General features: G+C 36.2%; 1 protein-coding gene and 1 long non-coding RNA gene across 2 annotated transcripts; one reads left to right on the top strand and one right to left on the bottom strand.

Annotated features, from left to right (window-relative positions):
- The first annotated feature begins 393 nt into the window (after positions 1-393).
- On the top strand, positions 394-3,092 carry LOC122537647 (cytoplasmic dynein 2 intermediate chain 2-like). Its single transcript, XM_043671003.1, has 9 exons — positions 394-665; positions 764-848; positions 913-1,125; positions 1,196-1,430; positions 1,857-2,058; positions 2,126-2,325; positions 2,401-2,543; positions 2,620-2,822; positions 2,903-3,092. Exons 1-9 carry the CDS (start codon positions 607-609, stop codon positions 2,970-2,972), a joined length of 1,410 nt encoding a protein of 469 aa, XP_043526938.1. The 5' UTR covers positions 394-606; the 3' UTR covers positions 2,973-3,092.
- Positions 3,093-3,822: 730 nt separating this feature from the next.
- LOC122537672 lies at positions 3,823-13,192 on the bottom strand. Its single transcript, XR_006308668.1, has 2 exons — positions 4,393-13,192; positions 3,823-4,331 (listed from the first exon to the last, which is right to left on the bottom strand). It is a non-coding gene; the product is annotated as an uncharacterized LOC122537672 (long non-coding RNA).
- Positions 13,193-14,570: the final 1,378 nt, after the last annotated feature.

Raw genomic sequence — 14,570 nt, 5'->3', positions numbered from 1 at the left:
CAGTAAAAATAGATAAATGTTTTCAACAAATGTTAGTTATGGAATGAATCGCTAATTCTAAAATGGAATCTATATATACATTTCTATAAACAAATAATCATGGCAATAACATTTCCATAGTAATAAATAAACTATCAATTTACAATTTATAATGTCGATTTACAGGAATCGTACTTTTCGACAGGATGATTGTATAGATGGCGTTACTGTAGATTTTGGAGATATATCGGTCGCTACAATAACATTTAATTTTTAATAAACCAAATATTAATATACTAATACTAATTTATATTATTACTAAAAGGTATGTTAGATCTATTCTATTCTTCATTGATAATTATTTGCATACTTTCTTCTTTACTTGTCTATCAATTTTTATTTGAAATTGTTTCTTTTAGATGACGCTGTGGTATCAATCAGCTGATATTCGTACATGTAAATTCACGCGTGCATCCCAGATGTAAAACTTGCCGAAATAAAACGAAACTCTAATTATTATCCAACTTCTGTCTGCGGAATGCCCTGATTTTTAATATAAAATTGTAAAATTTGATAACTTAGAGAAATTTTTTACGAACTACGGTAATTTACGATATATACACAACAATGTTCGTTAATCGCTCGCTCGAAGCCGTGAGTTTCAACTCGCAACTGTCCACTACGAAGTGCGTGTCTTAAATCTTATATTCGCATATATACATATATATGTGTGTGTGTGAATTTAGAATTTTTTCATTTATTTTCATTATTTAATATTTTTCAGATCGCAACAATCTGCTAACGTTCAAACAACAGAAATTGTTTATAATCAAAGCCCTGTGCAAACCGTTGAAACAAGAACTGTCGAGGTGCTCGCAGGTGTTTCGAAAACGAGTAAATAAATTTTGATTTTAATGATCTTACGTTTTCTAGACTCAAACCGTGACTGAAGAAAAGAAGAAACCCGAGGTGAACTATAAAAGGCTAGCTCAATTTTTGAACAGAGTTACGCCAAGTATATTAGAAGTATTAGACGAATCCTATGGAACCAACGCGTTTGAAGATTACGAGCCCAAGACTGATGATGATTCACTCACAAGCACACAATTCCTGCAAAAGATTAATAAAGTCGAATCAGATTCTCAGGTAGATATTTATCATCCTTTACACTTTACGTATCTGTGATGCCTTTGTATTATTTGTATAATGTTTTTAGATAAAAGTCAGTGATATAAGTTGGAGCATTGGAGGTGGAACATTAGCAGTTTCTTATGGTATTCCTTATCATGAAACATGGTGTGACCATCTGTCCAAAATACAATTGTACAATCAAACAAAAGAGGGTATTTTCACGGATAATCCAAATAAAACATTGGAGACAAATGCCTGCATAACGACATTGGCTTATCATCCAACTGAACCGTCCATTATAGCCGTTGGCTTGTTCAATGGTAATTAGGCATTTTATTGACTTATCTGAATTTTCCTTATTTTGTTATTTTGTTATTGTTCGTTCCTCAAATATTTTATCATACAATTGAAGCGAGAAATCAATTTGGGAAGTTATTGAAAATAATATACCTACTTTTATCATTGTTTGCATTTAATTAAGATAGCTCAATAACAGCAGTCATTTGCCAAGCGAAATACCTCGATTCAAAAATCCAATCATTCAAATAAATTATTTGTAATAATAAATAAATGAATTTGGTAAATGTACGTAAATATTATCTTGAAGAAATATTTTTTCGGAAATATTCTGTAACAAAACAAGCAAAATTCGGAAAAATCATTAAAATACATAGTTATCTATTCAATTATATTTCCAAAAAAAATATGTATTAAAGAACATATCCATAAATATTAATTGTATAAAGGTGATGTTCTTGTATGGAACTTAAGAGATGACATATCAGTGGCACCAACAACAGTTTGCACTCACGGAGATTGTGTATCTCAAGTGTACTGGAAAGCAAGAACAATAAACGACGTGTCATTACTAGTGAGCTCTAGCAAAGATGGATACATCTTTATGCACAAAATGGTGGCTAACTTTACAATTGCACGTGTATATAAACGGTAATTTTTTTTATATTATCAAGATGTTCTTAAAAAGATTTATTATAATCGCTTCATATTGTTTTAGACTGAAAGTAATCAAAGAGCACAATCCAATAGAGAACTCAAGGCCACGTAGCGCAAGTGGAACACGCGAACGCGTTGCGGAATGCGGATTGTGCATTACCACCTTTGATTTTTCGTCGAGAGATCCAATATTCTTTATCGTGGGTACCTTATGCGGTGGAATATATAAATGTAGTTTAGATCGCGTTGCTCCGATTGAAAGTATGGACGTTTCCAATGAATTCTTAAGTTAAACAGATCTGCTGTAATATAGTGATAACCATCTTTTCATTTTAGACGATGAAACTCTAATGGATCCTGTAATAGACGAGTATGAGAGACACGAAGGTAGCATTACGTGCATAAAATGTTCGCCGATACGTTCACTTTTTGTTACTGCTGGTACCGACAAAGAAATTCGCATATATGATTTTGAAGAGGTGACAATTTTTTTTTACAATTTATCTGTATGTGTACTTTGAACATAATCAAAATTAAAATATTTACGTAATCTAGCACACGAACTTACGATCGATTTCCTGTGAAAATACAATCGTGGGTTTAACGTGGATGTTCGGAGATCAAGATATTTTGGCAGCTTACGGTGCTGGCTCGGATATCAGATTATACAATGTCACTAATGGAAAATCCGTGACAAATGCAAATTTTGAAACGAGCGATAGACAAAACACTAGCTGCTTACGCGTGAATTTAAAGAAGCAAGCATACATTAGTAGAACAATAGATATATAGTTAATAATCTACATTACAATGTCATTTGTAATATTTTTTTTTACAGAAATATGGTGGCCATTGGTGACACACAGGGAAATATAGAAATTTGGAAAATCCCAAGACAACTGTTGTAAGAATCTTAAATAACACGCGCTATAAATACGTATTATTTATGCACTGTATTACTAATATTATTATCTTGCAATCCACGTATATATTTATTGTATGACGAAATACATTACTTTTTATAAATATATTACTTTTCGCTGTTCTATTTTCATATTTCTTTCTAATAACGTGCAGTATCTAAAATTAGGTGTAATTAGACATTTTGTGATTTAAATATCATAATATGTAATTTGAAGTAAACTTTCAATCTAGTAAAAACAAATTCATTGCAAAAATGTATGAAAGAAGCAATAGTTTGTTTTTATGAATTTAATACCTCATCAATTGCTGAAAAATGGACTTAGTAACTACGGTACTGTGAATGAAAGTGACAATTGAATTTATATACTGCAGTTTTTTGCCTACGCAGTATATAAGTCGTGTGAAAAATTCTAACAACAGTCGAGAGTTGGAATTGTGCAATTGGTAGTCTTTGTACTTTGTGTTAACTATTGCAAGCTCTTAGAAGCAAGGTTGGCAATAAGTACTGTAAATATTGAACAATTGAATGTGCTTCTTGATTTATCTCGTGCCACAGGTATATGAATTGACCTAACATACAATGTATTCTTTTGTTCCATGATTTCGGGCTCCTATCACGACCCTTTTATCTTATTTTGGTACTAGTTGTTTACTGTATTTAAAACACTACTAATTCAAGTTAGAATAAAACTGAAATATTGTTAATTGCACGTGTAATCATAGTATGTAACAAAAATATTCTTACAGATAAAAATTCAAAATTTTTTTTATAATAATTACTAAGAAATTAATTTCAGGGAATTCATAGTAGGATTGAATAAATAAATACTTCCATACATTGTATAAAAATATATTCATTAAAAGTCAGTTTTTAAAATAATAAAACAGTAGCAATTGAATAAATACTTGAATTTCTTCGCCAAGCTATTGACGTGTAACCTTTTCAATTCCAAATCCACATTCTGTCTTCATTACTTATTCTCTTCGACGTCACAAGTACATGTAAGCATGAAACTTCAAAGTACGACCAAGATATATAATTTGCGTTGCATAATTATATAAATCTCATTACTTGCATCTTTCATTGCAAAACAAAATGTATGATATGTATTTCAATATATGCATGTAAGGATCTATCATTTTGATAGAATCATATAGAGATAATCCAATAAAAGAATTTTTCATAAGGAGGTCAACGAAATCATAAAACTGATTCGCTTTTCTAGTGAAACGTGACACACTTAAAACTTCGTTCACTGAACGTTCTATACTGGAATTCTTCCACGACTTTCTTCTTCAATTTCCATGCAAATGCGCTTGTCTCAGTCATGTTGAACTGAACGCTGTAATAAAGAGATACATACAATTAATATATAAACATTATACTATTGGAAACATACATACCCAACACATTACAAAGTCAAGTGAAATCCATTGCAAAAGCGAAAAACAAGAATTGCTAACAGTTCAGGTAGTCTCAAAGTTCTCATCTTGGAAAATTCCATTGTTTGTACTTTCTAGATTTTTCTCCTGCAAGAAGAAGGCGTTTGCCCTTTCGTCCTCAAAAGGACGATTTTAAATTTTTGTCCTGAAAAGTTTTTTTTTTTTGCATGTTTAGTTCAGCCGAGGAGCTGCTACTCCATAAATGAAATATTTGCGGGCCCTGAGAAGGGCCCTAAAGAAAAAAAGAATAATAAAGAGGAAATGTGGACGGGATATGCGCAATATGTGTGTAAAGTATGGTATAAGAGAGGAACAGGATTCATAATATTATCATCGAAAAGTGTCAAGGGAAGCTGAATGCTTCTCTGCTGCGTACAATTTCGGCCAGTAGTTTTTGTCTTTGCTGTTAGAAGAGAAAATAATGGTAAAGGTGAAAGAAAAAAGAAAGTAAAAAAGGAAAAAATGGGTAGGGAAAAAAAGAAAGACATGATAGTGTCTACGAAATTGCCAGGAAATGTTGAGAATTTTGCACTATTTCGTTCTTCCTGATTTCTTCTTCAGAAGAACGGATCCATTCACACGCGAGGGTGGACATCAAAAAATCTTCAATTGTGTGCACTCTCCCTCTATGATAAAATTGTATACAGATTCTCGCTCGCTGAGAAAATTTCCAGCTATCCACCAACTCTCTCTTTCTCTCACTCTCTCTCTTTCTCTCTCTCTCTCTCTCTCTCTTTTGAATTTTTCTCAATGTAACTTCAGTCTCTCAAAGATTCACTTCTGTACTCTCATGATGAACGTATGCCGTACGTGGCATACAGGTAGTATGCGATGGTAATACTAAGTATGAGGGCCCAGTGTTCATTCAATTTGAATTTGCCACATGTGACTCATCGTAAACGCGCATCTCTTTCTGACATTGAATCTCTTAATTCTGCTTCTGTTGTCGTTTTCTTATATACATAATACGTGTGTATATGGATGAGCATGTATACTTCTGTGTGTGTATATACGTGCCTGTAGTTGTGCTGTACTTTGAAATACTTTTCAAAGGAAGTCAATTCTAACTTTTGACTCCCACGAATCGCCTCAGAAACTTCTGCTTTGAACTTTCTACAAAAAAGATTCTCACACCAAATCCTTGTTTCTAGACGGAAGAGAATCCAAGAATCTTTTTCCTCCTCCTTCTCCTTCTCCTCCTCTTCTTCTTCTTTGAAATCTCCTCAACTCATGTTTGAGCTTTCTCGGCGACTATTGCACACCAACGTTTCCAATCTTATATATACTTCGTTCCTTGTCTCTCGATAGTCTCTTCTATACTCTTATTCTGAACTTTCCTTTCATTGATATTCCCTTACTTTTCTCATCAGTCATTCTTCCCATCCACTCTGTTTCTCATGCACACTCCTCACTGCTTTTACACATCGATTTTTTTTGGCGCCTTTTGTTCTCAAAAAGACATTTTTTCTGGTGGTTTTTTAAAAATTCTCTCACACTCGCTCCAGTCTCGTTCAAATCCGCTTTCTCGCTTACTTCCTCGTCAATAATCAAACTTGAAAGACATTATTATATCTCCGCCATTACTCGCGATTAATAATTGTCGTTCCATTCTACGATACTGTCATATTTACACTTTTGCTTCTTCTTCTTTTTCTTCTTCTTCTTCTTCTTCTTCTTCCTGCTTTCGTTTTATTATCGCCGACAATCGCTTCTTTCGCATCTTCTTCGTATTTCTTCCTTCTTCTCTACCATTGTGATTACACGCTTACTATACTTACTTTCAAAAAAAAAAAAAAAAAACCGCGTGTATACGTACTCGAATAACAGTACCAAAATTACGATATATAAATGATTACGCTTTAGGTACGACTTGGATTATCGCTATATTTTGTTCTCCAAGTACTCGCCCTGGCTGTGTCTTGCCAGTTTCCTTTCATTTCCCCGGAGGATTATCATTATATTTTCATCATCTTCCTCATCGCCGTTCGCAATAATTATCTTGCTCTAGCGACGAAAACCATCGAGACGATTTTTCTGTGAGGGGAAAAAAAAGAAAAAAAAAAAAAACGGCAAAAAATAATTGCTCCTCTGTCGAACCTGGACGATTATATTAATTATACCATCAAAAAAATCTTCTCTTCACGAAAACGTGTTATTATCTTGTCTCGTGGACACGACCTCGCCTCTCTGACGACTCCTTTGCTTCTTTGCTAATTTTATACAGTCTTCCGTGCACGTCGGACGCGCAAACACGAGACGATTGTTTCGCCAAGAAAACAACGGGATGCGCGTCGAGAAAGGTGGCCAATCGATATTTATTCTCGTCGATCGCGCAATCGTTTTGATCTCCCGTTATCCTCTTGTCTCTACTCTTTTCATCTCTTCTTCTTCTTCTTCTTCCTCCTTGGTCCTCTCTTCGTTTCCATTTCCTATTTTTTTATTCATTCGAAGAAATAAAAGTTCGACAGGAGTTGCGTCCAGTCGAAATTCTCTCTCCTCCTCGATACAATATATACATATATACATATATATATATATACATATATATATATACATATACACATATATAATATATATACATATCACGATGCGAATGATTTGTTGGTAAATTGTGCATGCCGTTTCGAGAAACATCGGCAACATATTGCAAACCGGAATGTACTTTTTTTTTTACGAGTTTTCTTCGGTGTACATACAGTACGTATGTTCATATTCTTGTTTTTTTTTTTTCTTTTTTCTTTTAAACACGAGAGCGACCAAGTTACAACCTCCATCCTTCGGAATGATACAGAAAATCTCGTTCTTGCGCGTAACGACGATGTTCTATCTTCTTCTTTCGTTGCCACCCTTCTTCTTCTTCTTCTTCTTCTTCTTCTTGTTTCGTTCGCTCTTCTTCTTCTTCTTTACAAGTTTCAGGTCGCGAAATAGATCCCAAAAGACGTGTATCGATCGAGTCGTTCAAAACGTGGCGCTCGAAGGATACCGTGCGCGGCAGCCATATTGTAAATGAACTTTTCTTCTTCTTCTTCTTCTTCTTCTTCTTCTTCTTTTACATAACAAAATATTCTCTTTCACAAATCGAATTTCACCTGCGTGTGTGTGTATATATATATATATATATATATGTATATGTATATGTATATATATATATACAATTATTCGTGGACCTTGTCCATTTTTCTTCCCTTGTCTGACGCCTAGACCCACTTTTCTCTTCGTAGTCGATCGATCCTCCTCCGAAAACAAAACAAATCACATGCGAAACGGGCAGCCTTAGTACGATAGTTTTTTTTCTTTACAATACAGTGTTTTCTTATGTATGCGCGCGAGTCGAACCTTAAACGTACTGCTTTTGCGAAATTTACGTACAATAATATATATATATATATATATATGTGTGTATGTGTATATATATATATATATTTGTTTATTTATATATATATATAACCTCTATTTTCTTATGTACCCTAAAACTTGCCAGTAAATTGCATCGTGTCTGCGACGGAGTTTTATCAAAGAGACACGAAAGGGAAAATCAAGCATCGTTATTGTTCTTCTCGCCGTTATGTCGTTTTTGTCTCTTCGTCGTTAATTTACACTCATTTACATACGCACTATATGTCTCTCTCTCTCTCTTATTCTACCTTATCGTCGTCTATCGCAGAAATAATCCGTGACTCCGTAAAATCCTAATTATATCTATATATAATTTACTGTCTAACGATAAACTCGTCGCCACTATTTCGTTGGGGGGTTGGGGTGGAGGATGTGTAGATGATAGAACAAAAGTTCTGACCTTCTGTGTTTTTTTTTCTTTTTTTTGTTTTCTGTATAACCTTATCGGACTCGCGAAGCTTATACTCTCGAAGACGACAGGGTTGATTATCAATATAGTCCATCGAATCTTCCTTTTTTTTTTTGCATTTGTCTTCCTATATATATATGTCCTATATATATATATATATATATGTCTTCCTTCTTTTTAAGCCTCAGTCGAAATATACTTTTTTTAATACTGTTGCGTCGAGATCACGAATTAGATTGTAGTAAAATGTTGGATTTCTTCTTTTTTTTTTTCTTCTTTGTGAATGCGAAAGACCTGCCGTTTCTCAAGCATAAGCTTCCTCGAACGGATAGTGCCATTTGGCGCACCGTACCAAGCCTCGCGTTTCGGTTTAGCCTTCTTTTCTTCTCTTTTTATGTACAACACCTCTAACGTTGTCATTCGGTTTAAAGCAGACCAGAGTTTCGCGGAACAATGCTCTGTACAGCGATGCTCGGTGTAAAGTTGCAAACTTACAAAACGTAGGAAAGAAAGAAGAAAGAGAAAAAAAAAAAAGAAAATGAAAGAAAGGGCAGGAGAAACTGTTCGAAGAAATGCCACGTGGTTTGTAGGACGTATTACTCGGACGCGTACGAACGGAGGAGAGACATCTGCCAACGAGTGAAAGGCCGTTTTCGTCAAAACCATTTCAATTTCTCTTCTTCGTGATTCGAAATACGTACTAACTTTTCAAGAATTCATCGAATAACTGGCCGATCGTCTCTTAAAAGAGAACGTAGTACCCACCTAAAATTTAGCGTCCTCGTAACAAACTAAAACTCGTTGTGAAATTCGTTAAAATCAAAGAAAAAAAGAACTAAAGAACAAGTCAGTCAAAGGATCATCAATCAAGCGTTAAACGATCGTTTTTTTACATTTTCGTTAATTTGCTTCTACGTGTTGCTAAAATTCACCGTTCACCCGGAAACTAGGTCCACTAGGAATCATTCACTACTGGCCGACTAAAAAAGCGGTGTACGAGCACACCTGGTACAGCATTTTGACAAATTTGGTAATCGACTCTGGAAAGTCGAAAGCACACGCGGTGCCTAAATGTTTAATTAATTTAATTTTCACGTTCAAAGGGATCGTTGAACTCGGACAGTTCATCGCGCAGACGTCGCTCCCCGGCGCCGAGTTTTCGAAAAGGAAGAAGAAAACTCTAAAGTGGCCTAAACACGTAGGAAAAAAAATTATTGTCACGCGCGTGCAGGCGATTCTTTTTCTTTCTTTTTTTTTTTTTTTCACCCTCTCTTTCCTCCCGAAACAACGCACAACGACAATACACGTCGATCACACGTGCGTTGCTCTTCCTTTCTCTCTTATTTTGTCTTCGCAGCATCCGATGATCGATCGCGCGCAAAATGGCGCGCGACAGAAACCGCTCTGCACGCGCGAGAAATCGAGAAGCTGAACAACGGACGCGAGTTTGTTTCAATTTGCCGTTTTGTTGTTCGTTACGAAACGATAAAACGTGTTCGATTCTTGAGAGAGAGAGGAACTCTCCCCCTCTCTGTATACAATATATTTAATATAATATATTTATATTCATTCTCTCTCACACGCACGCACACACGCTCTGTCACCTCCAAAAAGAAACTCGCACACTTTTCTTTTGGCACGCTCGCATACACACACTCTCTCACTCTCTCTCTCTCTCTCTTTCTGATGATATCACCGACGCACGCATACTTTCTGGAAAACACACTCAAGGTATATATCAAGGTACATGGTCGAATCTCGATTCGCTAAAATAGTCAGTGCGTTTTTCTTTTCTTTTCTCTTCTTTTCTTTTTTTTATCTTCTTTTGCTCGTCGCGATCGCGCGACCGATCCCGTTTTCCCCCTACTATATTTTTTATACTTGGTTTAGCCGCACATCAGCTAACGACACGGATACTTTTCTCGCGTTGCTGTGTTCTACCCAGTAAACAATTTGAACAATTTCATTGCTTCTCTTATTTTTTCTTTTTTTTTTTTTTTTTATTTATTATTTCGCCTTTCGCGATTCATTGACGATCTGTTTGTTTTTATTTCGCGTGTATACTCTTTTCCCGAGTTTTTTTTTAACTCCCCGGAACGAAGTACGTGGGGAAAGAAAAGAAAGAAAAAAAAGGGGGGGTGGGGGAAGTAAAAGCTTTTACACGCATTTTACGATCTGATCGCGCATCGCGCTGGCGTACGGCTAAGACTTTCACGAGCAGCAGCACGAAGAAGGATTAAAAAATATTGTCATCGACAGGCTCTCGTCGGAGATTGCGATTACAGGGGATTTACAAAGATAAACGATCGACAGATTACGAGGTTACTTCTCTTTGCTACCGTAGGTAAAAATCGTGTGAAACCTCCTTTCTTAGACCGATGGTCTAGCACTTCGAGAAAATGGTCTTTCTTCTTTTTTCGATCAATGTAGAAAAAAACACGCGCCGTAGAACCACGCAGTTGTTGTTGTTGTTGATCTTTCGATCAACTTCTTTTCTTCTTTTTTTTTTTTTCTGTTTGTTTTTCTCTTTCATTCGCTGGCGTCTCCTCGAAATCGAATGTCGCGTCGAACACTCGAAACGAATCGAATCTCGAAGAGGCTCGCCGATTTGTTGGCCGATTTCTGCGCGATTGCTACGACCGCGGTGGATTTGGTATCGAAACAAAGAAATAAAAGCGAAAAGAAAGAAAAAGGAATATGTGTCTCTTTCGCGGGACACAGGACTGAGATCGAAGCGCGTGCCTTTGAGATTTTTTTTCCGAGAGTGAGTAGAAACGATTTAAAAAAAAAAACCGCCGAGGACGGGGGGATCATCTACGTTCTCGCGGGAAATCTAAGTGGAAAGAAAAAAGGAGGAACGATTCAGATTACGAAAACAGCAACAGTCAAGTCGACTCTCGCCGACTAAAAAAAAAAATCACGCGCTCTCTCGCGCGCGTCTCTCGTTTAAAAAATATTGATTGAAGTATTTGATTTAAATATATTTAGTCCGTAGACCATGGCGCTTTAGAACGACAGAGCTTCCTTCCTTTTTTCTCTCTCTCCCCCTCTCCTTTCTTTTTTTTTTCTCTTCTTCCATTGCCTCTCTGTTTCTTTTTTTCTTTTTCTTTTTTTTTCCTTTCATTTCGCTTCGTCAGACCTTCCGAACTTAATTCTAAATTTAAGGCTTAATTAATTAATCGACATAGTGTTTTCTGTGGCTCGTGTTTCGTGTCCCTGTATAATGATCGGTGAAGCCTCGTACGAAAAAAATCGATTTTCATTCTCTTGCATGAAAGATCAATTTTTCTTTTTTTCTTTTTTTTTTGAGAACGACACGTTACATTATACGTACGTGTGTGCATGTATGCGTGTGTATGTGTGTGTATGTGTACGCGCGCGCGTGCGTGTATGTCGTTTAAAAAAAAACGATGTCGCGCTTCGAAACTTTCCTCTTGACAAAATACTTTTGAGGGTTTCAAAGCGATTTCGATGCGCGACACGCGATTTCACTTTTGTTCATTGTTCATTTCTTTATTGTTTGACGTTGTTGCTCGAAGACGTTGGTTCCATTTTGTTTCCTTTTATACACGTGTCTTCTTTTCATTTTGATACCTCGAATGAGCGGGAAAACCTCCGTTCTCATTTCTCTCCCCTTTGACTTGATTTGAAACGAAAAGAAAAGAAAAGAAGAAAAAAAGAAAGAAAGAAAGAAAGAAAGAAAAAAAACAGATTCGATTTGCCGGTAATTCTTTCCCTAACGAGAAGTATATAGTACGGATATGTGTCACACAGTTAAGACTCTATGCCTGCTCTTTAACACCACCGTATCGCACGTAGAGAGTTTGCCAGAACACGCCAAACGACGAGGAAGGAAGAAAACGAAAGGAAGAGAACGCTAAAAACTCGAATAAAACAGAAAAACAGAGCATCCCTGCGAGTGCACGTGTGTGCAAAAATTTCACCCTGAACCGAGAACCGAGCTGAAAAACCTCGTGGGAACTTGCAGAGCAAAGCTTGTTCTGCAACTAAATCCAGAACCAGACTGAATCTGACCCGTGAACCGCGGAAATGATATATTGAGGCGATAACAAGTGGTTGATTTGTTTTACTTCCTGATGTCGTTAATCTAAAATTACAGAGACTCGCGATTCGTGAAGGAAAAAGTAAGAAAAGAAAGACGAAGAGAGCATGTTTCTCAAAAATCAAATTGCATACAACTTCGTTGAAAGAAAAAGAAAGGGAAAAAAAGGAAGAAGAAGAGACAGATGAAACAATCATCTTTTCTCTTGAAATAACAAATGATAATCGTGTGTATATATATTTATATATATATATATACACACATATATATACACGAAAGTGCACGAAAGAACTTCTTAAATAAAAAAGAAATGCCAAACAGAATTAACAACTCTCCCACCACTTAGCCGAAAGAATGAATAAAGGAAGAGAAAAGCAAGAGCTTCGATCGAAAGAATCTGTACAACTGCTTCTTCCCCCCCTCCCCCACGGCACGCGTCACTGAAGAATCTAATAACGCGTTAAAGAGCCGAGGGGAGGGGGCAAATTATGTAATCGCAGAAGCTCTCCAAAGTATCAAAGAATTTACATAATCATACAGGAAAAACAGAAAACGCCTGTGTCGAACACAATGACGAGTCAAAGAGGAAAAAAAGAAAAAAAAAATATTGCGTTTGGACGCGTTTTCCTTCTTTTCTTTCGCGATAATTATCACGCTTCGTTCCATAGCCCCTACCAGTTAGAATCGCGCGAAGAATTAAAAAAAAAAAAAAAAAAAAAAAAGAAAGTTAGTTGTCGATTGCGAGCAACATCGTTCGTTTTCCGAAGGAGATCGGCAAAGAAAGTCGTTCGAAAATCCACGGAGGATACGTGTATAGACCGAAAGCGGACATGCAAGGGCACGTAACACCGTAGAATAATTATTCTGTACGTGCACCCGTATGTCGCGCACGGATGGTTCGTCGACGGATGCATCACGGATGTATAAATGCGGAACTCGACGTGGGAAATGCCCACGCAGTCAATGACGCCACAAATGACGAACTTTCTGTATAATTTTCAGCAACGTATGAAATGCACAGTCACCGGGAAAATCCGTTTCGTTAACTTAACAGCGCGAGCAAGCAATTCATTTCGTTCCAACAAGATAAAAGATTAAACTTCTCAAAGATTAATCTCATTTTTGTTGAAAATCGAGAGTTAAATCGCTCTTCCTTCTTATACGTTTTGATCGAGAAAAAAAAAAACATATTTGGGAGCGTTGCTTCATCTTTAAAAATAAAGAAACGTATAAAATAATATCTCTGATGATAGTTAAAATCGTGACGTTTTGTGAGAGTGTTTTTTTTTTTTTACAAAATGGACCCGTGACACATCCATGAAGCATTAATATACGAGAATCTTAATTTCGTCCTGTCGATTACCCTTCGACCCCTTTTTATTTGTTCCGTGTACCTCGTGCGACGAACGATTTTTTTGTACGTTACAATATCACAATAAATGCCAGCCGAGGTTTGGGTCGCCTCCGTATCTTTTTTCTTTTTTTTTTTTTCCCCCCCATCACTTCCCGCTTTTCTATTTCATTTCAAAATTTAAATAAACTGAAGAGAAAGAGAGAGAGAGAGAGAAAAATACAATAAAAATTTCTTTTTCTTTTTTTTTTTTTTTCTTTTTTCGTTCGTAAGCTTGTACCACTTGACGAATTTAATTTTTTAAAACGGAAAATTAAATAAATCGAAAACATGCCTGTTCGACAGGAAACATATTCCGAGAAAAAATTCTCGTCGTATTTCGCTCGCATTATTTTTTTTTTCCTTTTTTCTTCTTTTTTCTCTTTTTTTTTTCCTTTTTTTCTCTTTTTTTCCCCTTTTTTGAAACGACCCAAGTTCTCGTTGGCCCTTATAATTAAAGCTATCAACTATATTTTCATCTCTTAAAGTCGACGAAGGTGGATTACGACACGCAACGATGGACGTACTCGAAAAAGAGTTCCTAAATAATATTAAATTTCTTTGCCCCTTGTCGCGGAAACATTGCACTCCTCCAGCTTCCCCATTGCTTTTCTATTTCACTCTTGTTTTATCCACGATCGAACGCACGCCTAACATCCCTAATCTCGCTAGGCTCTTTTTACAAATAGTTTTAGTAGTAATACGTTGAAGTGCGCGGGCAAGTCTCGCATTTCAAAAACAAGGAAAACCATCACGCGTTTTTTTCCATTCGCGTCTTACGTTCTCGTCTCTCGGCCAGACGTACAACAAACGCAGTGTGCGTGCGTTATACGTCAAGTCGAGGCGGATGAAAGAACGTACGAGGGAAAGAGAAAGCAGAT

The sequence above is a fragment of the Frieseomelitta varia genome, unplaced genomic scaffold (genome assembly GCF_011392965.1).
Source record: "Frieseomelitta varia isolate USP_RPSP 00005682 unplaced genomic scaffold, Fvar_1.2 scaffold_162, whole genome shotgun sequence".
Lineage (NCBI taxonomy): Eukaryota > Metazoa > Arthropoda > Insecta > Hymenoptera > Apidae > Frieseomelitta > Frieseomelitta varia.
The sequence above is the reverse complement of the archived record's forward strand: the minus strand, read 5'-3'. Positions and strand labels throughout refer to the sequence as shown.